The 27,668-nt window shown below is 43.3% G+C and overlaps 1 protein-coding gene across 1 annotated transcript in view; it reads left to right on the top strand.

The window, feature by feature from the left end:
• sspo (SCO-spondin) overlaps positions 1-27,668 on the top strand; it is a 188,788-nt gene that overhangs the window by 101,904 nt on the left and 59,216 nt on the right. The window contains exons 83-99 of the mRNA XM_061714052.1: positions 803-1,023; positions 1,109-1,258; positions 2,816-2,982; positions 3,062-3,207; positions 6,605-6,825; positions 6,926-6,958; positions 11,288-11,452; positions 12,947-13,153; positions 13,833-14,000; positions 14,684-14,818; positions 16,774-17,011; positions 18,197-18,349; positions 18,440-18,486; positions 19,555-19,725; positions 22,549-22,725; positions 25,137-25,292; positions 26,775-26,899. Coding sequence (XP_061570036.1) covers positions 803-1,023; positions 1,109-1,258; positions 2,816-2,982; positions 3,062-3,207; positions 6,605-6,825; positions 6,926-6,958; positions 11,288-11,452; positions 12,947-13,153; positions 13,833-14,000; positions 14,684-14,818; positions 16,774-17,011; positions 18,197-18,349; positions 18,440-18,486; positions 19,555-19,725; positions 22,549-22,725; positions 25,137-25,292; positions 26,775-26,899 — 2,680 coding nt within the window. The remainder of the gene's footprint in view (positions 1-802; positions 1,024-1,108; positions 1,259-2,815; positions 2,983-3,061; positions 3,208-6,604; positions 6,826-6,925; positions 6,959-11,287; positions 11,453-12,946; positions 13,154-13,832; positions 14,001-14,683; positions 14,819-16,773; positions 17,012-18,196; positions 18,350-18,439; positions 18,487-19,554; positions 19,726-22,548; positions 22,726-25,136; positions 25,293-26,774; positions 26,900-27,668) is intronic.

The raw sequence follows: 27,668 nt of genomic DNA, 5'->3' as shown, positions 1-27,668 counted from the left end.
CCTGAACAGACGGTCCAACTCTCTCATTTTGGCAGAGAGGGGGGGTGGAGGTGGAGAGATGGAGGGGGGAGTGGGGAGGGGGTCCCCTGAGGTACAGGGGTGGTAGGTGCGACCAGGGGGGTGGAGGGAGAGGGCGGGGGGAACCTCTCACACTCAAACCTACAGTAAAACCTGTTGAGCTTGTTTGCCAGGGGGAGGTTGTCAGACGTCTGAGGGGACTTTGGTTGTAGTTTGTGATGGTGTTAAGATTCCTTGTTTTTTTAAGCAGCTCAATGTAAAACAATGAACCATATGCATCACAAACATTGCACAAGAAGTGCATTGGTCAGTTACATTTTCCATGTAATTATGTCAAGTGGTGCTCGTGTGTTTGGCTGCAAGTGGTATTTGAGACTCGACTTACTTCGATGCTAATTCATTTCAAATCAACATGCATTTAACTTTAGTCTTGTCCAGCGAACCTGCATCTTTTTGAAAGTGAACTTGCCGTTCAAAAGTCCCTTTTCATTCTCCATCTTTCCTCGCTTTTCAAAAAAGTTCATGCAGTACTCCACCATACTTTTCCTCAAGCTACGGGTGCCATTGCCTGCCAGAAATTATATAATGCCCGTGTTTTTTTTTCTTCTTTATCCTGCGTGTTAATCGTGCGTTAAAAAAATTGTCGGCGTTAAGAGCACGTTAAGTTAACTTTGACAGCCCTAAAATATATATATGTATATTGTATGTTTGGGTTTATGTCCACACGATGCACATCTACACAAATCCTCCCCTTCATATTTTCAGTGGGTTTTTCTACTTTCAGCTCATGTGAGGCTGGGGTGATGCATTGTCAATCCGTGCCCGGTTGCCATGTCGACGGGGCCTGGGGCCAATGGGGAAGCTGGACCAAGTGCTCGCTTTCCTGCGGTGGAGGAATGAAATTCAGGAAACGGCTGTGCAACAACCCGACTCCTCAGAGCGGCGGGAGAGGCTGCCTGGGCGACTCCGACCAGCAGAGGGGCTGCAACACGCAGCAGTGCGCAGGTATTCAATTCCATCCACAGCAGCCCAGAACAGCCCAAATAAACCTGGAGAGAGTTTTTTCCTCACCAACCTTTACTTCCTTCAGACCCTGGGGGCCCGTGGCTGCCCTGGTCTCCGTGGTCCCAGTGCTCGGTCAGCTGTGGGGGGGGGCAGCAGTCCCGCTCCCGGCTCTGCAGCTCCCCCTGCCACGGCCTCAGTCGCCAGAGCAAAACCTGCAACACACAAGTCTGCTTCGGTGAGACCCCGTTTCCCCCAGACTCACCGTCGGCATTCTGCTGGCTGTGATGGGAATGTAAATGTAAATTACTTTATTTATACAGCCCTTTACAGCCACCTCTAGCTGAGCCAAAGTGCTTTACAGAATAAAACATAGAAATACAACATACAATCATAAGACAGAGCAAAAAATAAATACAATAAAAAAAGAATAAAAAGAAAAAAAAGTGTCACCACACTACTGGGTATACAGGGAATGCGCATAACATCACAGATGGGACTTCTCAGCGGGTTTCGCCCACTGAGAAGAAAGACTGAGTGTCAGAAAGACTGAGTGTCAGAAAGACTGAGTGTCAGAAAGACTGAGTGTCAGAAAGACTGAGTCGCAGAAAGACTGAGTGTCAGCGTAAACTTTCAGTTTGAGCAACTTGAAAACATCTAAAATGGGAAAGAGCTGTTGTGGGATTGACTGTACTCATAGATTTAGCTAGAAATCAGAGTTATAGTTTTACAGACTGCTCAAAAATAAGCTTAAGAGAGACAAATGGATCACTGCAATTCACAGAAACAACTGGATTCCAGACACCAAAACGTGGATTTGTGGTTCCCATTTTGTATCAGGTAATGTTGGATTTTTGGGTAGCTAACATTAAACGGTCAAATCATAAAGTTCGGTGTCCTCATCACTTTAATTTCACCAACAAATCCTGCCTTGAAGTCGGACCAAGCGTCAAGACTTTTGTAAGCCTTCAAGCTTTGCTTCGTGTATTTCCCCGGCGTAGAAATTAAGTACATATAAATATCAGGGAACTGGATTCGTGGACAAATATTAATGTCCATTGACCACTGGTTCTTGGTAACTGTACCAAATATTAATGTCCATGGACCACTGGTTCTTGGTAACTGTACCAAATATTAATGTCCATGGACCACTGGTTCTTGGGGTAACTGTACGGGTCACTGTCAAGTCCAAATGCCTTTAATTAAAGCCCATAATCAGCTGTTATCCCGTCTTTTCCACTAGTTGCAGCTGTTTTTGCCACTCAGTGTGAGTAAGGGGGTTGGTCCAGTGGGGAAGTGACGTCAAAGCAGACCCTCTATTCTAAAATGGACAGGAAGCCAATGGAGTGAATAGAGGACCAGAGTAATGTGCTCACGTCTTTTAGTGTTAGTTCAAAGACGGGCAGCTGCTTTCTGCACTAGTTGAAGGCTAATAGAGGACTTGGAGACGCCAACATGTAGAGCATTACAATAGTCTAATCTCCAGCTAATTAGAGCGTGAACAGCTTTCTCCAGGTTGCGACGATTTAAAAAAGATCTCACTTTGGCTAGGAGGCCTAAGTGATAAAAACTTGTCCTAACAACATTATAAACTTGTTTGTCAAATTTGAAAAAACTATCAAAAATCACACCCAGATTTCTGACATAAGGACTGAAAGACGAGGACAAGGCGCCAAAGCTAGTCGTCACAGTTTCCCCAAACACAATGCTCTCTGTCTTGTCCTGGTGAACACCAGCATGGTGAAGTAGCTGGATGTCCTCTCTGGAATGGCTTAATGAGGACGTGTTATTGCAGATGTGGGCTGCCCTCCTGGCCGCCTGTACAGGGAGTGTGAGCGCGGAGAAGACTGTCCCTTCAACTGCGCCCAGGTCAGCGGCAGGGAGGGCTGCTACTCCGACGGCTGTGAGGAAGGCTGTCACTGTCCCCCGCACACCTACCAGCACCGCGGAGTCTGCCTGCCGGTGGGTGACCTGCTCCACTGCTGATCCCTCTCTGCTCTGTTTGTGCATTAACCTCTTTCTGTCCGGTTTGTCCGTGCAGGAGTGCCCGTGTCTGGTGGATGAAGAGTTCCTGGCCTCCCTGCAGAGTGTGTCCGTCACCCCCGTCTCCTCGCTGCTGCTCCATAACGTGTCGGAGGGAGCTGAACTGCAGTCTGGAGACACAGTGGTGCATGAATGCAGCTCCTGGTGAGCAGTGCTAAAGATGTCTGGTATATGGAATGTGCTTTCTTATAGGAGACATATGTTGCCCTGTAGTGGTTTTAACCTGTCCCTATTCTTAGAACAGGGGTGGCCAACCCGCGGCTCGCGAGCCACATGCAGCTCTTTGCCGGGTGTCAGGCGGCTCTTGCGACTTTGATATGTGCAGTGAAAGACAGACACGTAGGCAAAATATGCCATGAATGGAATCGAACCCGCGTCACTGTACAGGGGAAGGTTTACATACAGGACTGTCTTAGAATATTGTGATAAAGTTCTTTTTCTTTATTTTCTGTAATGCAATTAAAAAAAACAAAAATGTCATACATTCTGGATTCATTATAAATCAACTGAAATATTGCAAGCCTTTTATTATTTTAATATTGCTGATCATGGCTTACAGCTTAAAGGGGACCTATTATGAAAAACACGTTTTTTCTTGTTTTAACATATATAAAGTGGTCTCCCCTCACCCTGCCAGCACAGGGGAGACAAAATACCATGAATTTCTGCAAGGTCTCTGACCCCCGCCTTACAGAATCCCCCAGTGTCACGTGTTTTTTTTTGAGCCGATGAGAATCTGCTCCTGTCGTTACGTAACGACAGGAGCAGATTTCCAGAGGTTCAGCCTCCGCTGCTGAAACCACGCCCACAACCAGCTCTCTCCGCTGCTGGAGCGGTGCTTCCTTCAGCCAGTCGGACGCGGTGCCGCGGCGGAGCGGATCCGGGTTAATTCATCCAGGTTCCCGGGTGGTTTGGGAGCTGGGTCCTTGGGGGTCCGTCCCAGGCTGGACCAGCTTCACCCTCCGAGATTTTCAGGCAAATCTGTCGGTTTGATCACCGGTAACGGGCGATGCACCGCGGATGCGCAGCGGAGCGGATCTGTGCGCCTGCCGTGGGGTTGCAGCGCCCGTCGCGCAGCATCCGCCGCGTAGATCCGGCTGAAATTCCGCTGGTTGGTCCCCGGGAGTCCATGCTACCAGTCCAGGCCGGTTCCTGCGGTCCCGGCCGGTCGGAACCGGTCAGATTCCCTGGTTAAAGCCGCGGTGATGCGCGCTGCTCTAGCAGCGCTGCTCCCGGGCGCCCGGCGTGGCTCCGGGGCCAGCGTTCAGCATACGCCGGGTAGATCCGGCTTAAATAGTGCATAAATGTTATTTATATACAACTCATATTTTATTTTTTTAACACTAAAGTTTCCATTTGTGAAAATTCAGTGTTGTGATAATTTACAGGCTCGGGCTGCTCTGGCGGAGCGAGGTTTATTCTCCTCCCCTGCTACACGTCATTCAGGGAGCCAATCAGCACAGAGCCTCATTATCATACCCCCCCTTCCCTAAAAATCAGGCGCAGAAAAAGAGGTTAGAAGCGGTAAAACTAGTGACAGGGCCCACAGGCTGGATTTATGATTTATGTAGAAAAAACAAGCTTTAGATTGTTTTTAAGACATTCAAGGCCTGTTTAAAATATACATTAAATGCCATAATAGGTCACCTTTAAGAAAACTCAAATATCCTATCTCAAAAAATTAGAATATTCTGGGAATCTTAATCTCAAACTGAATAAATAAATAAATAAATAAATAAATAAATAAAAAAAATCTTCCCCTCTCAAAAATGTTTTCTCCTGCATGGCCCTGATACTCTTCCGTACAAATCTTCATTAACGGAAATGTTGAAATGTAATTGTGGCAGAGTGGAGTAGCTGCAGCCACTCAGGTGGATGGGAAACAGGTGTGTCCCATCAGCCTCTCCACTCTGCCAGCCTTGATAAGGACTGGGAGACTGCAGCTGGGGAGGCGGGAGACTGAGAAGCTGCTGCTGTGCCATGCCATGCTTGTGCACTGTGTGGTGATTTTGGTGAAACTGTGAGTAATAAAGAAGGGTCTGCACGAAACGCCGTGTTCTCTCCATCCTTCGGTCGGCCCCCGTAGCATCCACCCTGCTACATCTGGCGCCCAACGTGGGGCCCGAAGAATGGAAGAGAGAGGCACGGAGCGGGCCCTGGACGCGCTCGCCCGGGCCATGGCGGGCATGGCGGCCGCCTTCCGGGACCAGGGCGAGCGGCAGCTGGCCGCCATAGAAGCCCTGGTGGCCGCGGGGCGACCCACCCCTGCACCCCGTCTGAGGGCCGCCGCAGCAACGCGGGAGGAGCTGGCGGCGCCGCAGCTGAGAGGCCGGGAGGCAGAAGCTGCGGGCCGCCAAGCGACGGCTCCCGAGGCGACGGGACCCGCGGAGCGACCCATCCCTGCACCCCGTCTGAGGTTCGCCGCGGCAGCGCTGGTGGCGCCGCAGCTGAGAGGCCGTGAGGCAGAAGCTGCGGGCCGCCAGGCGACGGCTCCGTGGATGGAGTCAGCGGCGGAGACGGAGGGGGAGACGGAGGCGGAGTTGGCTGGGGAGGCGGCTGCGGAGGCGCAGCCGCCATCGGCGGGGACGGAGGCGGACCACCAGCCAGAGCAGGGCTGCGTTGCGGAGGAGGAGGAGGCGGTCCCGGAGGCGGACCGGCAGCTGGCGCAGGACTACGCCACGGAGGAGGCGGTCCGGGGCGCACCGTGTGGCCCGAGGCCACCACGGGCCCGGCCAGAAGAGCGTTGTCCACGGCGACCGGGCCGACGCCGGGGTCGCCCCCCCCGACCGTTGCGCTGGTCGGGCCGACGCCGGGGGCGACCACCCCGACCGTTCCACTGCTCAGGCCGACGCCGGGGACGACCCCCCGACCGGGAAGCCCGGAGGGTTCCTCTCCCGCTCCGAGGGGGCGGGGGGGGGAGTATGCTCGGCCGGAGGGACCCCGGCTCGAGTTTGTCGTTGGGGGTGTGTGGCAGAGTGGAGTAGCTGCAGCCACTCAGGTGGATGGGAAACAGGTGTGTCCCATCAGCCTCTCCACTCTGCCAGCCTTGATAAGGACTGGGAGACTGCAGCTGGGGAGGCGGGAGACTGAGAAGCTGCTGCTGTGCCATGCCATGCTTGTGCACTGTGTGGTGATTTTGGTGAAACTGTGAGTAATAAAGAAGGGTCTGCACGAAACGCCGTGTTCTCTCCATCCTTCGGTCGGCCCCCGTAGCATCCACCCTGCTACAGTAATATTTATTCTACACATTTTTACAGCATTGGAAAACGTTCAGAATGTTTGTGTCATGTTTGTCCTCCTACAGAAACCATGTTAAAACAAAAAATGTATTTCACTCCCCCATCTATTTCCATTTTCAAACATTTTTGAAATAGCTCCAGGAGCCACTAGGGCAGCGCTTGAGCCGCGGGTTGCCGACCCCTCAACATAGTAACCAATTGTGGCTCTTAGCCTCTGACTGGTTGGCCACCCCTGGTTTAGAGTAAGGTCAAAGCTTTGCATTGAATAGCATCACAACTCAGGGCTGCTTCCCCCTCTGCAGTTCCTGCGAGCACGGCAGGTGGAACTGCTCCCTGGAGCACTGCCCCGTGGACGGGGGCCTGTCCCCGTGGGGCCCCTGGAGCCCCTGCTCGCTCTCCTGCGGAGGTCTCGGGGTCAGGTCCCGGTTCAGGGGCTGCACAAAGCCTGCTCCGGCCCACGGAGGGAGAGACTGTCAGGGGCCCCGCCAGGAAACAACCTTCTGCCAGGCTCCCGACTGTCCAGGTACCGGTGGGGGTTCATGTGGACCTACTGGAACATTTGATGGGTTGAATAGAGAGACAGTTGGAATGATGGCTTATCTTTGGTCTCTGTTTTATTGTAGCTGTTGTCCCGACAGAGGAACCACCCACTCCAGGTAAAACATCAATACTGCATTTTGTTTTTTACTTTCTTATGGAGGTAGAATTTTTTCTTAGTTAGTCAATCAAAAAAAATATTGCTTCAATCAAAAAATATATTTTCAATAAAAAAAAAAAATTCACTTCAATCAAAAAAAATTATTTTAATCAAAGAAAAAAAGTGTTTGAATGTAAACAAATATTTGAGACTCAAAAAAATGCATTTGAACACTGTTTTTCTTTGATTGGAAATGTTTTCTTTGATAGAAGTGATGCTTTGAAGAAACTTTTTTGATTGAAGTAGTGTTTTTTTGTGTTTGGGCCATATTATGGGTAGGACATCTGTGTCTTCATTATTTAATCAAAAAAGAAGTTCAAAAAGAAAACAATATTTTCAATTAAAAAAAATCCCTTCAATAAAAAAAAAACTTTTTCAATCAAAGTGTTGGGTCCAAATCAACATTACATAAATTCATAACGAGGGGAGAGCAGAGGAATGCAGGGCAACGTGTCCCTCATTGAGAACTCCTGAGCTTCTCCAAGATCCTCAGGAAGTGGCTGCCGTGACTTCTGTTAGCCAAGCATGTGACAGTTTCATAATGACAAAACAAGTTCAAAGGTTGATTAACCTCACAATTCCCTCCACTTGTCATTTTGAAACTTCAACTAAAATCCGTCCATTAGGCTTAGAATAATAGCCTCATATTAAGGTCAAACATTTAAGAAATGACAAGGGGAGCTTATAACACACTTAAAGCAAGCTTGTCAACAAGTAATATATGTTAAGGAAATATGTCAAGGGAGAGGCGAAAACCCGGTTATATGGGGCAAAATTCCTCTCCGACCCTCCTAGTGAGCGATCACCCAGGCCAAGACACATACAAGCTTAAAACATTTCACAGTAAACAAGATGAAACACTCCAGTGTCATCATAAACATCCTTGTCATCAGTTAGAGCAAAATACTGGACTAAGGAAGTTTGGATGGTTCTTTGGACCATTGCACTTAGACACGGAATGATACAGGCAGTGAAAACACAGAACAGTACAAGGACAGTAATAATCAAAATCATAATTTTAGCCATTATGTCAGCATGACTCATTAGTGGAAAAGTTTCTTCCATCTCTCGGACTCCTCTCCAGTCTGTTGTAGCCAGTCAGCTTGGGCTAGTCATCTTCTTCAGGCCCGTGGCTGGTGAATAGGCGTCAGATGAGTTCTTCAGCAGACAAAGGTTTTGATACCGTCCGACTTCCCGCCTACTCAAGGCTGGAATGTTTTCCCACTAGCCCGCACTATGACTGGTGGACGCACGTAGATCGTTCAGCCATCTTTACTGCTGTCGGTGTCCTGATCTGGACAGCAAAAGGGCCGTCCCAACCATGTTTTTCGTCTCACCAATCAGGATCTGGATCTGGTTTCAGCAGTTCCTGCTTAGGAGAGAGAGGAGAAAGCGGCAGCTTACAAGAACTTTGAACATCTGTTCAGCAAACAGTTCACTCATCCACATCGAGAGTGGGTCTCTCCGGCTTAGCCTTAGCTGAGCTGAGCCTTAGCCTTAACAGTGCCATTAGTTCGTGCCACTAGGCCTGCTCCTACAAAAATTAAAATTTTAAAGTAGGTATTTGAATACTTAATCTTGTGTACTATACCCTTCCTCCCTCCTGTTTGAGACATGGGACTTCCCATGGCTCAAATTAGCCACCAGGGGGAACAGGTTTTCATGTCACCTAGAATTTGAGTTGGATGTCAACAGAGGTGGGGGGTCTCGTTGTCATCGCTGCCAGAGTCCTAACTTCTCCCCAGATAAGTGGTTGTCCCACTTCTTGACCTTTGCACCCTGGCAAGTCGGCAGTCTGACTTAATGATTCTCTAGGGTCGGATATCTTTATGTCCCAGAGATCCCCCAGATCCCCCTCCCATCACCTTAGATTAGAAGGGGGCAAAACCTGTTAAATTCTGTCTGTTACCTTAGTCAAGGACTACAGAACTTTCTTATTTCAATTTTTTTTTTATTTCAACCCAAGTGTGTTATGGTTTTATGAAAGTAACAACACACAAGATAACAACATAATGGTCCTGTAACAAAACAGTTAGTCACATAACGGTCCTAGCCGTTCAGGCTCTGGTGTCTCACACACAAAGCTGTCCATGCAGCAACTCTCCTACAACGCAAAACACTAGTCCTTAGTGAACTTATATATATATATATATATATATAAACAACTCATGGTTACAAAACCCTCTCCACACTGATCACATCTGGTGTGCACTCAGTTCCTTTGTGTCTAAAAGAACTGCTCAACGGGTTTGTTTCTTCTCCACACACCCCTTTCTGTGTAAAATGTCACTGACATGCAAATGACAGTAGGCTCATGAACACGCCTCACTCCACTGTATCCAAAACACAGCGGTGCCCATTCTATGGGACGAAACCCAACCTGATGAAGCTGTCAATCATCAGTATGTGACTTCACGACAGACAAAATAAAAACAAATGATTGATATGTTTCTATAGCACATGTAACAGTCAACCCAATCATGCACAGCTCATACTCGCAAATGGCAAGAATTAAATTGTCATACAATCAAAACACACAAAGACCAAATACAGTATTACAAAAGTAATCTGCAACCATTCGACTGTGAATTAACCCAATTTGACAATTCTACATCACTGTGCCTCCATTCAGGGCTTAGAATGATAGAAAACTATATTACTCCATTTCCCTGCCTCCTCAAGAGGGGAGTTTCTCACTTGAAACACTAAACAAAACACCCTCTGAATCTCTTGTGTTGTCCAGCAGACAAAAAGTCTCCCTTGCAGACACAGATCCAAATACAGTTATTTGTATCATTTAAAAAAAAAATTCCCCATAGAAAATTTAACACTCACCCCATGGACATCTAGTCCCCAAAATGAGAAGATCACTCTCTCTCAGGATTCACCAAGACTCATCCCATGCAGCTACACAGGCAACATGGAGCACTCTTACACACACAATCTGCTCTGCAGCTGATTACACACTCTCTGCTGTAGCCGTTTACACACACACCATGACCTTTGGCCCTGCTGCAGCTTTGCAGCAGCCTCTCTCATCCACTTCCCAATTTCCCATCAAATCACATCTCTTACTCCATTCTTTTTGCAACTTTCCCGTTTCTTTCTTTTTCTCTTGCTGGAACCTTGTCCCATTTTGAACATTTAATCAGTTTTTGCTTTAAGCCTTAAATTACTTTATTTTAATCTTTTAAGTTCCCGTATATTATTTTGCACAATATTGTTTCACAAGCTTTTATTTCCTAGTTTTTAGGCACGTCTCCCGTAGGCTAAGCATCTTTTAGAAATTATTTTAGGAATAACTTTCAGTTTAACCACGCATCTGCTATTTTAGCCAGCTATTTTTTTTAACTTTAAGTTTCTTTGAGCTCATAATTTCCCGTTTTGACAGTTTTAGGGATGATCAATTTAGTGAACAATTGAAACTTGACTCCACAATTTTGGAAACCCCAACATTGTCCATAAACAGTTTCAGTCATGAATATTAGACAAGAACATTAGACAAGACACACATTGGCCAAAACAAACAGACAAAAAAACAAAAACCCCATTCCAATATAAACCTCCTCTCGTTGGGTCCCCAGACCCGTGGGCGTTGGTGAAGTCCCTGACTTCTCCACAGTGGTCCCAGACCACAGGCTAACCCCATTAGCCCCATAACCCCATCTATTAAAGTAACACATTTAAATACCCCAGGTATTTATCGAGAGGAGCATTTCTTACCCAGTCTCAGAGACTACATTGGAATGGGTTTTTAGCGCACTCCTGCAGGAGGGGGAGAGCAGAGGAGTGCAGGGCAACGTGTCCCTCATTGAGAACTCCTGAGCTTCCCCAAGATCCTCAGGAAGTGGCTGCCGTGACTTCTGTTAGCCAAGCATGTGACAGTTTCATAATGACAAAACAAGTTCAAAGGTTGATTAACCTCACACAAAGAAAAAAGAAAAAGAAAAGAAAAAAATGAAAAAAAGTGTTTGAATGCAAAAAAAATATTTGAGACCCAAACAATTGCATTTAAACACTTTTTTTTGGATTGAAAATATTTTTTTTCGATTTGAAGTGATTTTTTTTTTTTTTTTTTTAATTGAATAATTAAGAAACAAATCTACCTCCATACTTTCTCTGTGTTCTTTATTCTCTCTGTTTTATTGGTTTTCAGTTAATTCCACACCACATACAGATTTGATTGTTTCTTGTTGATTGTTTTTCCGTTTCCTGCCCCTGAGATTCCAGCTATGTCTGTGTTCTCTCTGTATCCTCGGTCTCTCATGCTCTCCTCTCTCCTCATCAGAAGAGGATTCTGGCTTCTCTCCTTGGTCAGTGTGGAGTCCTTGCACAAAAACGTGCACTGACGTTCAGAACCCGGCCAGGAAGTCTCGGCGTCGGCACTGCATCAAACCTCCGTGCTCTGGAAGCCCTCGGGAGGAGAAGGCCTGCAACCTGCCCCAGTGTCCAGGTACGAGCCACGCTAGAAAGGTTCCTTCCGTTGTTTCACCCAGTTTGCTTGATTTCAACTCTTTTTATTAGTATAAATATATATATTTAGGGTTTATACTGTCAGGTTCAAACTGACACCCTGAGCAACTCGGCTAAATCTGCTGGATATTAACAAAAGACAGAGACATCAGTTCAGGTTAAAAACTCGCGAGGAGAGAAGTCAGAGTTACAATCGCAAAGTTACAATCCTCCAAACTCCTCTGTCCGTCTCTGCTTCGTCTCCTCTTTTTATTAATTTGGGAACGCCCTGGTTACATGGGCTCGAGAAGCATACCGATACTGGTATTGGTATCGGGGCTGATACTGCTCTCATATACTCGTACTTGCAAAAATTCTCCGATGCCACACACCGATACCACTTCATTGTTGTTGTAGTTACTGATTAGCAACTCTAGGGGGAGATGTTGAGCTGCAGTCAGCGTGGTGATAAGAAGAGAGTACGTGACCTGCAGTTCTGGCTCTGGCCGTGAGTGGCGCTGGTCCCGGTCTGATACCAGCTGATTCAACGGTCTAACATGCCATCTCCGATGGCGCTGGTGCCGTTTCCTTTGACAAGATCGCAACCAAAGCAATGTTATAATCTCCTCTTCATCCAATGTTGACATGTTAACTTGTTTGTTGTTTTAATCTGCTGCTGCTACTACCGCTGCTACTAAATGTTTAATCACTTTTGCAACTGCTTACTGCCCCAATCGGTCACCGCCGATACGACGCGGTCTCCTCGCGAGCGACGTTGCGGTTGGTGGTGCATGCGAACGCAAGCGAACGCAAGCTCAAACTTAGTAAGGTGTCAAGAGGAGGAAAGGAGAATACGTGGTTTATTCCAGCAACTTGATAAAACATCTCAAGACACATCATAAAGCTGAGGATACAGAGTTTGTTAATGCTACTGCAAGAACACAACAGCAACATTAGCTCAGGTTCTGCAGGATAGACAAAGGATAGACAAATAACGGAGTCTCTAACCCGTTATCTAGCGCTGGATGAGCAGCCACTGTCAGTTGGAGAAGACGAAGGATTTCACCGTCTTCTCGACGCACTCGAGCCGTGATTTGATGTTTCATTGATATTTTATATGTTTGATATTTTCTAAAATGTGAAGACAGTGCCAGTGTGGAGACTTTTTATTTACACAGAAAGATTATTTTTTGTTTAAAATAGTTATTCTACTCGTTTTATTTATTTTTATTGAATTTATCTGTTGCAAATAAAACCTGTCGTCCAATTCATTGCATTTTTCATTGCATTTTTAGCCTACTTTAAACTTCAACATTTATCTATATTTATATGCAGAATTATGTTAACAATGGGAATCTCAGAAAAGAAACGCTGGTGACCTTTTGGAAAAATCCTTCACATCATGATGTTTTCATTTGATAAACAGTGCATGAGGTGTTTTTTTTATACGCTGCACAAACCACGCCTGTTCACTATTTTCCCATTTGCACTTCAGGTGACATATGTGTGAGCACCGACTGTGCACGTAGAAACTGTTCGTGGACAGAGTGGGGGGAGTGGAGCCCCTGTTCACGGTCCTGTGGAGTGGGACAGCAGCAGAGGATCAGAACTTTCCTCCGGCCCGGCTCCAACGGCTCGTGGTGCGAGGACATCATCGGAGGGAACCTGGAGCATCAGTTCTGCAACATCGCCCCCTGCAAAGGTCAGTGGACACCAGCTCAACCTGGGGGCTGTTCGCCGGAGGGGATTCCTACGGAAGAGTATTAGGGCCAAGCAGGAGAAAAATAAAAATAATATTTTAGAGGAGGAAGATTTTTTTTTTCATTATGCACTTCGAGAAAAAAGTCGAAATGTCGAGAATAATGTTGAAGTACAATTTCGAGAAAAAAGTCAAAATGTTGAGAAATAGTGAAATTTCGACTTTATTCACAAAATTTCGACTTTATTTGTGAAATTGTATTTCAACATTAATCTCGACATTTAGACTTTTTTCTTGACATTTTGACTTCTTTCTCGAAGTGCACAATCAAAAAAAATCTTCCCCTCTCAAATATTTCTTCTCCTGCATGGCCCTAATACTCTTCCGTAGATTTCCCCCCAGTTTTCGCTTTCTTAGTAGGCAACAGTTTATTGCTGGGCCTTTAGGCGTGGTGTCCATATCAAGAATGGTCCTAAAAACTGTACTGGATGAGAAGCAGCTTCCAGAGAACAGTACCTTTTTCATCTTTTTGTTTTCTTATGGAATTAAAGTTTGTCTGGCTTCTGTAAAATAAAAGATAAAAACTGAGCTCACTCAGCAAAACTAACCAAGAGATGTAGCTGTGACGTTGTTGAATCAGAAGCTCCAGAATCTTGGGTTTAACGGTCCGTCTTTGCTACAGTTGACGGAGGCTGGTCCCGCTGGAGTCCCTGGTCCCACTGTGACAAACGCTGCGGTGGCGGACGCTCCATACGAACGCGCTCCTGCTCCAGCCCTCCGCCCAAGAACGGTGGCAGGAGGTGTGAGGGAGAGAAGAACCAGGTCAAGCCCTGCAACACTAAAGCATGTGGTAAGATGACTGAACACCTGCACACACACTTGATATGCACGTCATATGGCGCTTTTCCACTAGTTGTAAACCGCAAAAAGTTCACACTGGAATCTGATACAGGCCACATTTTAAAAGGTAACGTGAACAGCCAAAAAAAAAAAATCTGATCTGAGGAAAATATATGAATTGAGTGTTAAGACTTGCAGTGTGAACATAGAGGATGGACCAGTACGGCCCGGTAGAGCTGACCAGACACATGTGGATAAAATCAGGGGGACGGGGCCAAGGAAACAAACAAGACAAACAGGAACTGAAGGCAACAGAAGCAGCGGAGGATAGAGACACGAAAACAAGAGAGGACCCAAGAACGCCAACACAGAACACCAAACCTGAAGATCTATCTGTTTTGGGAGAAATATCAATTAGGTTCTAGGAGTGATCGGCTGTACCAAAATGAATCACACACACACACACCTCGCCTTTGCTATAAGATATGAATACATTTATTAGCAAAAAGCAAGCATTTACACAGAAGACATCCACAAAACTACCAGTTTGCTAGGATAATTTGCCAAGTTATCCCCCGCAAATAGCAGTACACACAAAACCACCAGTTTGCTAGGAGTAAAAGTGAAAGTGAAAGTCGCAAAGTGGTTAAAATGTGTTTTTTGTCACGTGCCTCTCTGCATCTGTATCTCTAGGTGAGAAGGGCTGCCCCCCAGGCCAAGAGTTTGTGCAGTGTGCAAACCAGTGTCCGCAGCGCTGCTCCGACCTCCAGCAGGGCATCGAGTGCCAGGGACACGCAGAATGTCAGCCTGGTTGTCGCTGTCCTACAGGTATTAATCATGCTTTTTTTAATAAGATCTTGTGTTTTCCTGTTCAGCCTTTTCCCAACCACATGGTCATGCAGAGAGACTAACCCTGGATTCACACTGAAAGCTCCACATAGGCGTCTGGTTGCCATTCGGTTGCCATTCATTGTCTATGAAAGCGCTGTGAGAGGCGTCGGAGGCCACGGAGATGTTGGAGGCGTCCAGAGCGTCAATTTGAAGTTGAAAAATCTCAACTTTATGCAAAAGAGCAGCAGCGACGCCGAGGCAGCGTCCAATCACAGACCGGGATTCCTGAAGCAAGAACCCTCAATGCAGATTGTACTTAATGTAAACACAAACGTACACTCATTCTCAGCTGTGCACTAACAAACTTATTTCATCAGGAATTAATATATTTCATCCAGCAAACTGACATTTTTGCTGATTTGTTGTTGTTTGTTGTTTATTAAGATCCCCATTAGCTGTCACCCATGGTAACAGCTAGTCTTCCTGGGGTCTACACATAAAATACATATAAATGATTTGACTGCCGTTTTTACCTGAACTGCTCATGTGAAACAGTAACTGATGGTTGAGGAGCCGGATGGTCCCAACTATTTTATTTGCTACATTGATCCAACGCAAAATAATTAAAACCTGTGCTTATTAATCACAAAACACAGTTTAACATCATGACCAAACCCGCTCCGATGGTGTGTCAGTGATCACCGCAGACAGACTGCAGCTTCACTGGGACCAACGATGATGGTTGATGTTGATCCAGGACCAACCTGGTTAAGGATCATCAAACTCATTCTTATCTACGCAGAAATAACGCTAAAATATAAAGAAGGCTTCCCAAAGTGTGATCCATGGTGCAATAGGAAACTGAAGATGAACGGCCACCGGGCGCCTTTGACGCTTTCAGTGTGAATCGACTTGGAGGAGCCTGTACTCTCTTTTCACATCTTGACATAAAATACCATTGGGTCCCTCTCAGATTGGATATTAATGGAATTACAAGCTTATGTGAACTTGACCATATAATATACTGTGTAATTACTGAGAAAAGAGGCATTACAGGAAAAGCTAAGTGCAACTCATGAACGAGGAACCAGTTTAAGCACCAACAAACCGAATGTTTTCTCTGATGTTGTCAGACTCGTTCAGAATCTTTAGCGGCGACCCAGCAAACCACCTGATGAACAAAATTCAGAACAAAATTAATGGAACGTTGTGTTTCTGTAAAAGGTATCAGTTTATGGAACAATCTGGATACAGAAGCCAAAGAATACAAATCAAACATTACATTTAAAAGAATAGTAAAAGCCAGTTTGATGAAGAAATATCATGATAATTGTTAAGTTAGGTAGGTTTTCTTTTTTTCTCTCTCTTTTTAGCACCATTGTCATATTTTTTTTCTTTGAATCAAAAAAGAATATGACTATTTGTGTTTGATGACAGCTATTTTGTGTTATTTTATAACTTTGTTGTAGTTTTGTTTTTGTATTTTTTTGTTTGTTTTATTGTTTGTTTGTTTTTTATTACGTTTATTGGAAAGTGTTTCTTTTTTAAATTGCGTAATTTGTAATTTGTTTTTGTTTCTTATTTTAACATTAATTGAAATTAGATTTCTTAGGAAAAAGGGACAGATAAAATAAGCTTAGTCTTCTTTCTGTTCCCTTTCAATTAAGGAAGGAGATTTATTGTGATTATAATGAACTGTTTTGTTTTTCTTTTAATGAATGAAATAAAGAATAAAATGAAATGAAATGAAATGATGAGAGGACGGGTTTTCAACCCGTATTTAGTTTTTCACCTACTGCTTCTGCATTTTGGTCTGGGTATTTCTAAATAAATAGGGAGCCACTTTACATGTTAAAAAGGTGTGATTCAGAGTTTGGTTTGACCTGCTGTGAGCAGCTGCTGCTGTATAAAACATCAGACCTAAAAATATGTTTTTTCTGGCCGTGGCTCAGGTCAGCTGCAGCAGGACGGAGCGTGTGTGCAGCTGTGGCAGTGCGACTGCGTGGACGCGCTGGGACACACTTGGGCGGCCGGCAGCCGGCACCAGGTGGACTGTAACAACTGCAGCTGCGCAGACGGACAGCTCGTCTGCACCAATCACAGCTGTCAGATGAGCTGCACTTGGAGCTCCTGGTCCAGTTGGGCGCCATGCAGTGTATCCTGCGGACAGGGTCAAAGAAGCAGATACAGGTGAGAAAAGAACATGATACACATCTGTGCTCATCTGTGCTTCTTTTTTCTGTTCCTGGAGGTTCATCTCCAGCCTTTTCAACTAAAAATATCCTGATTTAATATCCTTGTGCCATGCATCCTGGAGAAATCCTGGGAAGTGAGAGAAATACTAAAAAACTTAAAGCACTGTGTTGTCGTGGAAAATCCTGTTCACATGACAGACAACTTTGTTTTGTGAAATCAGATCTACAGAACCCTCGTTCCACTCGAGTGTTTATTAAAACCCATTTGAGCATTAAACAGCTAAGAAATTTGATATTTGAAAAATCATTAAAACAAATGCACTCAGCACTTGGTTTTTATGTGTGAACAACTTAAAGACTTGTCAAAGACCTGTGCTGACGCATTGCAGAGCCAAATTTGTGCAAAGTTTGTGCAAAGTTTGTGCAAAACCCAGATATCAAAAAAGAAAACCCTAAAATGGAAACAGATCTAATATTTACGGAAGAGGATTAGGGCCATGCAGGAGAAAAAATATTTTTTTTTATTGTGCACTTTAAAAAGTCAAAATTTTGAGAAAAAAATTGGAAATGTTGAGAAAAAAGTCGAAATGTTGAGATTAATGTTGGAGTACAATTTTGAGAAAAAGTCGAAATGTTGAGAAAAAGTCGAAATGTCGAGATTAATGTTGAAATACAATTTCTAGAATAAAGTCGAAATCTCGTAAATAAAGTTGAAATTTCAAGAATAAAATTTAAGTACATTTCGACTTTTTTCTCGAAATTGTACGTCAACATTAATCTCGACATTTCGACTTTTTCCTCGACATTTCGACTTTTTTGTCAACATTTTGACTTTTTTCTCGAAGTGCATAATGAAAAAAAAATCTTCCTCCTCTAAAATATTATTTTTATTTTTTTCCTGCCTGGTCCTAATACTCTTCTGTAATATTGAAAAAACTCCCAACTGTCGCAAAACCATTTTACTCTTTCTCCAAAGCAAAAATGTATTGGAAAAGCTTTTTGTGCATTTGCACATCTCCGAGTTAAAAACTTGTAACTGCAGACATGTTGTGGCGTTGTGTAAAATGTTTATGGTCATAGTTTTTGAAGGATACTGCATGCAGTATTCCTGCATCTTTTGGCTACGTTCCGGTGAGCCGGGGAGGAAACGCATGACGACCGTTGGTTTGTTTCGTGTTAGGTCCCTGATCCCGGAGACTGAAGAAACCATTTGCCACTTTGAGGAAGTTCAGCAGAAGTCGTGCGAGCCGGGAGCGTGCCCCCCGCTCTGCCTGCTGGACGAGCGGGAGCTCGGCGTGGGAGACACCTGGCTGCAGGGGGAGTGCAAGCAATGGTGACTCAGATGAGGCCCGGCGCAGAGATTCAAACATTTCCAGAGGTTGTTGGTGATATTTCTAACATTCTCTGTTGTTTTGTGTCCCAGCACATGTACCCCGGAGGGAGTTTACTGTCAGGACGTCGACTGCAGGGGTAGGTCTCTGGTTTATTTTTGATTAGAAATTTCGTGCACAGCAGTGCTAAAGCAGCACGGACCCTAACGTGCAGTACAGTAATCCCTGGCTAGAACGCGGTTCACCTTTCATGTCTCGCTGCTTCACAGATTTGCATTGTGCATCGTGTTCTGCTAAACAGTCTCCCCGCTTCTTCACTTCCTGTATGTCAGTAATGTTGGTTGCTTAGCAACAATGCTGAGAACGGCCAATGAGCTTCAGCAGCAGCTCAAGAACGGGACCTTTGATGAATCGTTCATTACAGTCTCAGATATAATCCATGGTGTCGGTTTATAAGAATCTTTTTGCCCAGAAGAAAAAAGAGCGACAACAACGACCCATAACTAGTTTCTTCTCTGGAAAAAACTCACCTGCACCGCGGCTTTAGGAGAAAAAGACACTACAAAGCGAGTCAGGATGTTACGCAAGTGTATTAGGGCCAAGCAGGAGAAAAATAAATTTAATAATATTTTAGAGGAGGAGATTTTTTTTCATTATGCACTTTGAGAAAAAAGTTGAAATGTCGAGAAAAAAGTCGAAATGTTGAGATTAATGTCGAAGTACAATTTCGAGAAAAAAGTCGCAATGTATTTCAACTTTATTCTCGAAATTCCGACTTTATTCACGAAATTTTGACTTTATACACGAAATTTCGACTTTATTCTTGAAATTGTATTTCAACTTTTTTCTCGACATTTTGACTTTTTTCTCAAAGTGCACAATACAAAAAATCTTCATCAGAAGAGCACTGAAATACACGCCAGTCACAATTTGTCCTACTGTACTTATTGTATTTTTTTCCATAATCATTTTTCATTTTATCCCATTCAAACCCAGTTACTCGGGTCGTGGTGGGGCGGGGCTGATCTCGGCAATTTGAAGCCTTGTATAATAATTGCAAAAAAAAATAAAAAATGGTTGCTACTTTGCGGGTTTCACTTATCACGGGTTCTTTTTGGAACGTAACCCCCGCGAAAAACCAGGGATTACTGTATAACTATCTTAAGAAGATGCATCCAGAGTAACAAAGCCCCTGTGTTCTCTCCAGTGGACGGAGGTTGGACCCCCTGGTCCGTGTGGTCCGACTGCTCCGTGACGTGTGGTCAGGGTGCACATGTTCGAACCCGGGCCTGTATCAACCCCCCGCCGCGCAACAACGGCTCGTCCTGCAGCGGTCCGGAGAGGGAGACCCAACACTGCCAGACGCCTCTCTGTCTGGGTTCGTACACGCCGTCAACACCTGAATTTTTACTTGATATGCCACAACGTCAGGCTTCTGATCTGTGGGCGGAGCTAATGTACGTTCACTCTGAGGTTATACCAGCCAGAGACGGTTATTAAATTAAATTCAATTCAATTTTATTTATTTAGCGTCCATTACAACAGAAGTTGTCTCTAGGATCTTTCCAGAGACCAGAACATAAACCCCGAGCAATTATGACATAAACATAACATAAACAGTGGCAAGGAAAACCTCCCCTTTAGGAGGGAAGAAACCTGGACCAGGACCTGGATCATAAGGGGGGCCAGCTGGGCAGAGCAGGAAAAGAGAAAACAGACAGAGAGAATGAAGAACAGAGAGAGGAGAAGAGGGCAGGCCAGGACGTCAGCAACCACACAGCAGACATCCCCACAGGCAGGTGGAAGCAGCAGCGGGATGACCAGAGGGGGGGACTGCAGGTCAGCACGCAGCTCCCGAAGCTCCGGCCTGCAAACATACACAAAAGAGAAAAAAAAGGGGAGGCAGACCATAGACATATAAACGTAAACGCCCCATTGAGCGCTGCTGCGATACGTTAACGCCGCCGCCATATTGGATGTTCAAGACTGCGCTGTAAACTAATACAAGTTAATGGACTTATTTTCATAAAGCGACTTTCTACAAAGAAATGTACGTTTTACGTCTCATTTATTCATTCACACACGCACTAATATACTTGGGAAACAGTTAGGCACCAAATATAATATATATATATATATATATATATATATATATATATATATATATATATATATATATATATATATATATAATTTTTTCAGATGGCAAAAATAAGAACTTTATTGATCCCACATAGGAGTAATTCATGTTATATTAGCCATTTTTCATTTTTCAGACAATAAAATAACTGAAAAAATCTGAAAAATGGTTCAAATATGTTATTTTGTTACTTGAAAATTTTTAAATATGTTTATGTAAAATATGCTTTGTTGATGAGGAAATAAGTTTCTCTATTTTTCTTATTTTTGTGAGGGGAGATAGTTTTTCGGCACTACCTTGTTCTCTATAGCTGATCCAACATGGGCAAAACACGGGCAAAACCACTCGATGTGGCATCTACGTATATACAGTATGTCTATGGGGCAGACCAGCACAACAAACTACAAGAACAATGGACAAAAATGATGGCTATGAGATACTTATAATTAATAAAAAATGGAAGAAGAGAAGAGAAGAAGGGAAGTAGTTAGTAGTTAGTAATTAGTCTGGCCCCTGCCGGTGCTAACAGCTGAGCAGCAGTGGCAGCTGAGGGGGGGCCGCTCATGTGAGCTGGACATTCCCCCGCTGGTCAGGGAGCTCGTCATTAGATCCTCATTAGATCCTCATCAGATTATCTATTATCTAACCCTCGCTGGGAATCAACACGATGATTCTAGGAGTTAACATTTGTCTCAAAAAATCTTGATCTTTTACGTAGCTGGGTTACCAGCCACCCACGCTGGTCCCATCTGTGTGTGAGTGTGCGATGTGTTGTTGTTGGCCTACAATCCTGCTAGACATGTTGACAATCTTACTGAGTTTGTTCTTATTACCTATTGACAGTGAAAGAACTAAGTAATAAAACAAAAAGTGAGAATACTCTCTATGAATGAACGGTAAAAAAGAATCATAATGTGTCGTTCCACTCAACGTGTAGTGTATCAGGCGTGTGGTGGTGGGGGACGGTGTTCCTAGCTCCGTCACCACTGCTGGCTCGTAAGTGCTGGACTAGTGTGTGACTTCAGGAGGGAAACTCAGCAGCATGAGCTCACTCATGTATACTGAAACAATCACGTTATTCACTGTAAGCTCTGTTCTTGTTGTGGCTGATGAGTGCACAGTGTAAGGCACAGGCAACAAAGGGCCGGTTTTCACTTCCTAAGCCAAACACTAATTTTCTGAAGCATACAGTAGAATATAGATCAATGAAATCATGGAATTCTTTACCACTGCCTACGACTAAACTAGCACAGAAATCAATATTCAAAAAGCAAATGAAGAAACACCTTGGAATATCAGATGTATAGGATACCATACACACACACTTATACAGATACATACTGGACAGGGTAAGGTGGATTTTTCATCTGATTTACATGGCCTAGATCAGGGGTCGGCAACCCGCGGTTCTAGAGCCGCATGCGGCTCTTTAGCGCCGCCCTAGTGGCTCCTGGAGCTTTTTCAAAAATGTTTGACCTTTTTTTTTTTTTTTTCTTTTTTTTCTTTTTTTCCTTTTTTTCTTCTTTTTCTTTTTTTCATTTCGACTTTTTTCTCGACATTTCGACTTTTTTCTCGAAGTGCATAATGAAGAAAAAAATCTTCCCCCACTAATATAGAAACATGCAGCGTGTGTTGTCTTCATTCTAAGGCTGATACAAGACTTTTCATTTTTTGCGGCTCCACACGTATTTGTTTTTTGTGTTTTTGGTCCAATATGGCTCTTTCAACATTTTGGGTTGCCGACCCCTGATATAGATGATGTTTTACTGTATATTGGAATGTTTCATGTATGTTTTTTTTTTTACTTTAAGATAATGATTTACATGTACGGTAAAGTTGAATGTAGGTTTGTTGTGTTATTTCATTTTCTTTCTTTATGTCTTGTTTTTACCTGTATGTTTTAAACGTATTGTTTTTTAATGTGGACCCCAGTAAGACTAGCTGTGTTTAAGGGCATAGCTAATGGGGATCCTTACAAATAAACAAACTGTGTGTAGTGCGCTGAACTGGTGGTGTAACTTTAAGTAGATGTGAGTTTCATGTATTTCTCTTGGTCTGCAGACGACCTGTGTCCGTGGTTGCCATGGTCACCGTGCTCCCAGAGCTGCGGGGCGGGGACTCTGTCCCGACGCAGGAAGTGCATGTGTGAGGAGGGAGGAGATGTGGCGTGTCCTCCTGAGGTGGAGGCGGAAAGAAACAGGGAGGAGACCCAGCTGTGCTACAAGCGGCCCTGTCCAGGTACATACAACCCAGAGATAAAAGAAAAGGTATTCTTGGCAATGTGAGCCACGTAAACGGAGCTCATAGGAAGCTTTAATGCATAGTCTGGATTCATCTTATTTCCATCCTTCCAGACCTAAGATATTAGCAGAGGTGGGTAGAGGAGCCAAAAATTGTACTCAAGTAAAAGTACTGTTACTTCAGAATAATATGACTCAAGTAGAAGTAAAAGTAGTCATCCAAATAATTACTTGAGTAAAAGTAAAAAAGTACTTGGTGAAAAAACTACTCAAGTACTGAGTAACTGTTGAGTAACGTCTGATTTATTTTTTTTAACACAACCATTCAAACAGACAAAAGTACAAAATAATCATCTTCAGGCAAATTAAATCAATAAAATAAATTAAAATTAATAAAACATAAAAGATATCTTAAATTAAAACAATCTTAAAGTAAATTCAAGTATTTTAATAGATTATAAAATAAATAAAATAATAACATAATAAAAAAATAAATTAAACACAAGTAGCACAAAATTTCCAGCCTTTGTACTTTTCTTTTTTAACCAGGCAGAACTAGAACAAGCCCATGAACTCATAGAAACTCTGTGTGTGTTTGAGTCTGAAAACAAAAACAAACATTTTTCCCAAAGAATCACTCAGTGATGTCATGAGATTGACGCGTACGTGGATAAAAGGGATAAAAGAAAAGTAACAGCTCAACGTAGCCTAATGTAGCGGAGTAAGAGGAACAGTTTCTTCTTCACAAATCTACTCAAGTAAAAGTAAAAAGTATAGTGATTCAAAACTACTCCTAAAAGTACAACATTTCCCAAAACTTACTCAAGTAAATGTAACGGAGTAAATGTAACTCGTTAATACCCACCTCTGGATATTATATGGCCCTGCTTTATGAACTAGTACCAAGATGTGATAAATATTGTATATAATTGGTTTTAAATGTTGATGTAAATAACTAACATTCATGTCAGGGTAAGGTCTTTTCTGTGTTTACATTGTGCTGGTGAGTGTGAAATATTAAAATGATGCATCTGTGATGGACTGTAGACCCGTCAGGTCACACAAAATAATATTAAGCAATTAACCTTCTTTTTAAATGCTGACAGGATCATATTAGTTCATTAATAATTAAATATTCTGCAGGTCTTAAGTATATGAGCACGGTTATAGGATCCTGTCATTGTTCTCAGGTAGATTATTTGAGCTGCTGATTAAAGTATTTTATGAATATTTTAACCATTCATTCCGTTTTAGTTTCAGATTAAGTAACTCAGTAAATAAGATATTTATGAAGCCTCTTCTTTTGGTGAATTGGTCCGATGAATAATGCAACTACTCATTTCATACAAGAAGGACGTTTTGTTCTCTTTGGTGTCAGATCATCAGGGTCTTTTAGTTTGTGAAGCCACTAAGCTGGCTAAGCATGGCTTTCTTTGAGAGAGGTTAAATCAATATTTGGTGTATACAGTACTCAAATTGTACAAAAAAGATCAGGGGGGATGGTGTATTTTATCATATGGGGACAGATAATTTGTGCTGATTACAAATAATATAATATATTACAAATAATAGCAGTGACCAAAACACCTGCAGAAATACTGCAGGAATGACATAGCAGCAGTTAAATGCAGCCTTCTGTAAGCTTTAAATATCCACTGGGCTTACATCAAATACATCAAAACACAACAATAAAAAACACTTTTCTGAACTTATCAATATGACTCTGTCCTTCACAGGATAAGTAAAATGGATCACTGCAAAAACTCAAAATCTTAACAAGAATATTTGTCTTATTTCTAGTTAAAATGTCTCATTTTAGTAAAAAAAATCTCATTACACTTAAAAGAAGACTCATCACTGGAAAAAACAACAATTTTCACCTGTTTCAAGTAGATTTTCACTTAAAATAAGTAGAAAAATCTGCCAGTGGAACAAGATTTTTTTGCTTGTAATAAGAAGATAAATCTTGTCCCACTGGCAGATTTTTCTACTTATTTCAAGTGAAAATTTACTTGAAACAGGTGAAAATTGTCAAATAAGTTATTTTTCTGGTGTTATTTTTCTGGTGATGACTCTAAATGTTGAAATAGCAGTAAAACCACATTCATTGATGAAATGACATAAGGGATGGAAAGGGGGGATGACAGTTTTACAGGGGGGATGATTTGGACCGTTTTTATTTCGGGGGGGGATGCCGTCCTCCCTCATCCCCCTCAACTCCAGTACTGGGTGTATAAACGGCTGTATTTATTGAGCAGGAACCAGACCCACCAGCACCAGCCGTGCAGCTTCTGGGCTGCATTAGTGAAAGTTCATGTGACGAGTTACAGACCACAGTCGACCGCAAATAAGAATAAATGGATGTTTGAATCCGGAAGCTGCTTAAGTGGATGACTGTGCTCTTTGCAGCCTGTCCTATGTCAGCGTGGAGCGTTTGGTCGCGCTGCTCCTGCCAGTCTCAGAGGCAGCAGCGCTACCGTGTCGCTCTGGTCCCGGCCACCAGGGGCCAACAGTGCTCTCCCGTAGAAACCCAGAGCCGGACCTGCACCCTCAGCCCCTGTGACGGTGAGTGAGACAAACACACCCATTTCTTTCTTTTTTTTAAACTTTATTTTTCAATTTTCAGACATAATAGAAAAACTACAACAAAAACAGGTATACAATAATACAAGAAAACGGGGGGGGGGGGGGGGGGGGGGGGCACTACTGTCTTATATAATAATGCCATTTTGTCCATCTTGCTAAGTACATCTCTGTTTTAAGTCGTAGGCTGCATCAATAGGATTATTGATGTATAATATTTTACAAGATCATGGATTTTTAATAGTTTTGACTGAATGAACTAAATGTGTTCTAGAAATCCAGCCTTGTGAATAATTCGCACTGCTCGTTTCTGTAATGTGACTAAGGGATTAATTGTGCATTGGTAACTGTTTCCCCAAACTTCAACACAATATTTCAAGTAGTGGTTTCACTTTATTTATAATTAAAAGGCTTTTGGAGATTTCTTTTATTTCTTCTACAATATCCAACCATTGGCTCAGTCCAGGTGACTCCATCTTCAGCCAATTTCTTGTAATGGTTTTCTTAGCCGCATGAGATAGAATTTTAAAAATGTATATGTCCTCTTTATTTATTACATCCTCTGGTATCAGTCCTAAGTAAATAACTCGGGGATCTTTAGGAATCTTATATCTCAAAACTTTCTCCATGGCTCTTATATCCCATCCCAAAATGCTTGTATTTTCTTACACGACCAGAAAATGTGAGAGTGGTTGGCACTCAGTTGCCCACACTGTCTGCAGCAATATTGTTGCTCACCCAGTTGTTTATTTTTAATTTCTGGAGTCATAAAAAAACGAATTAAATTTTTCCAACCAAATTCCCTCCATCTGTTGGAGCTGGTTTTGGTGTGTTGGGTTTTATTCATGGATTATCCCCCTCTGACAACTCAGAGGGGAATAATTTTGCCCATTTCGCTTTTATGTAAATTGTATTTTTTCCCTGTTGCTTCAGTAAACCTTTTTTTTTATGTATTTATTCAAACAGGTTAAAACATAAACTAATCAGAATACATAAACTGTATATACCAAAAAAAACATAAGCAAACAAAGCAAATTAAACAGACAAATCTATATGTAGATAAATATTTCCTGTTTGAAAGGGTGTACGATGAAGTTTCAAAAAACTTTTCTAGTCCTACCCCTTCTAATGTTCTGTTTTACAATGTATTCATTTCACAGAACTCCAAAAGAAAAGCATAAAAAAGAGCAAGGCACTTTGGTCATTGGCTGTCTGTTCATGTGTCCATTTCCATTTTGTATCCATTAAGAGTATTGATTTTAAACCTCTATACAGTTTGGAGACAGTTCTTAAAGGCCAACCACACCCATGTTCATGTCTGTATAATATTTAAGGTGGACTGTACTCTAACCTTGTCAGAAAGTGTCAGATTGAGTCACTTCAAGTCCTACGAGCATGTTTGTGGATGTGCAAGTTAGGATTGTTAAAGATTCCCTTTAACCGATGTTTTTCTCCCGTTTGCAGCCTGCGACGCCCCGTTTGTGTACTCTGCATGCGGCGCTCCCTGTGAGAAGCAGTGTGCTCTGCTGGCAGGTGGAGATCTGTGCTCGGACACCAGGGAGTGCTCACCTGGCTGTTACTGCCCAGAGGTGACGGTTGCTCTTGTTCCTCTGCTTTATTATTTAGAATCAGAATCAGAATCTTTATATCAAACCATTCAAAAATGATGGCCGAAAATAGGGACTATCAAATATCGACCAATCAGATGAACGGGGGGCTCGCTTTTTGGCGTCTATGGTCGCCACGGTAACGCTTTTAACTGAGAAAAGTAATGCGCGTAGTCGCAGGAAGGATATTTTGATGTATAACACACCTGGGTGCACGTTACGGTTCGGGCCGTATTAACTGCCGAAGGAATGGCATAAATTGTGCCAAAATGACACAATTAATTCAAAATGGCCGACTTCCTGTTGGGTTTCGGCCATGGCGCCAAGAGACTTTTCTTTAAGCTGCGACATGATACAGGTGTGTAGCGATTTTCGTGCATGTACGTCAAACCGTATTGTGGGGCTTGAGGCACAAAGTTTTCTAGGGGGCGCTGTTGAGCCTTTAGGCCACGCCCATTAATGCAAACAATTAAATATCACATTTTTCGCCAGGCCTGGCTTGGTTCAAAATTTGGTGACTTTTGGGGCACGTTTAGGGGGGAAAAAGGCCCTCATTTTGTCGGAAGAAGGAGGAAAAAAAAAACGAGGAAAAAAAAAATTCCTACGGATACAATAGGGCCTTCGCACTGTCAGTGCTCGGGCCCTAATTAGGCACACCAAAAGTACAGCGTAAACGGGTTGGTGAGGCTGCATCTTTAACAGCTGTTACAGCCTCATCCATCCAGGCTCTTCCCCAAGTCTTTTTTTGTCT

Source organism: Cololabis saira, chromosome 22 (assembly GCF_033807715.1).
Source record: "Cololabis saira isolate AMF1-May2022 chromosome 22, fColSai1.1, whole genome shotgun sequence".
Classification (NCBI taxonomy): Eukaryota; Metazoa; Chordata; class Actinopteri; order Beloniformes; family Belonidae; genus Cololabis; species Cololabis saira.
This window is presented reverse-complemented; position numbering and strand designations above follow the sequence as displayed.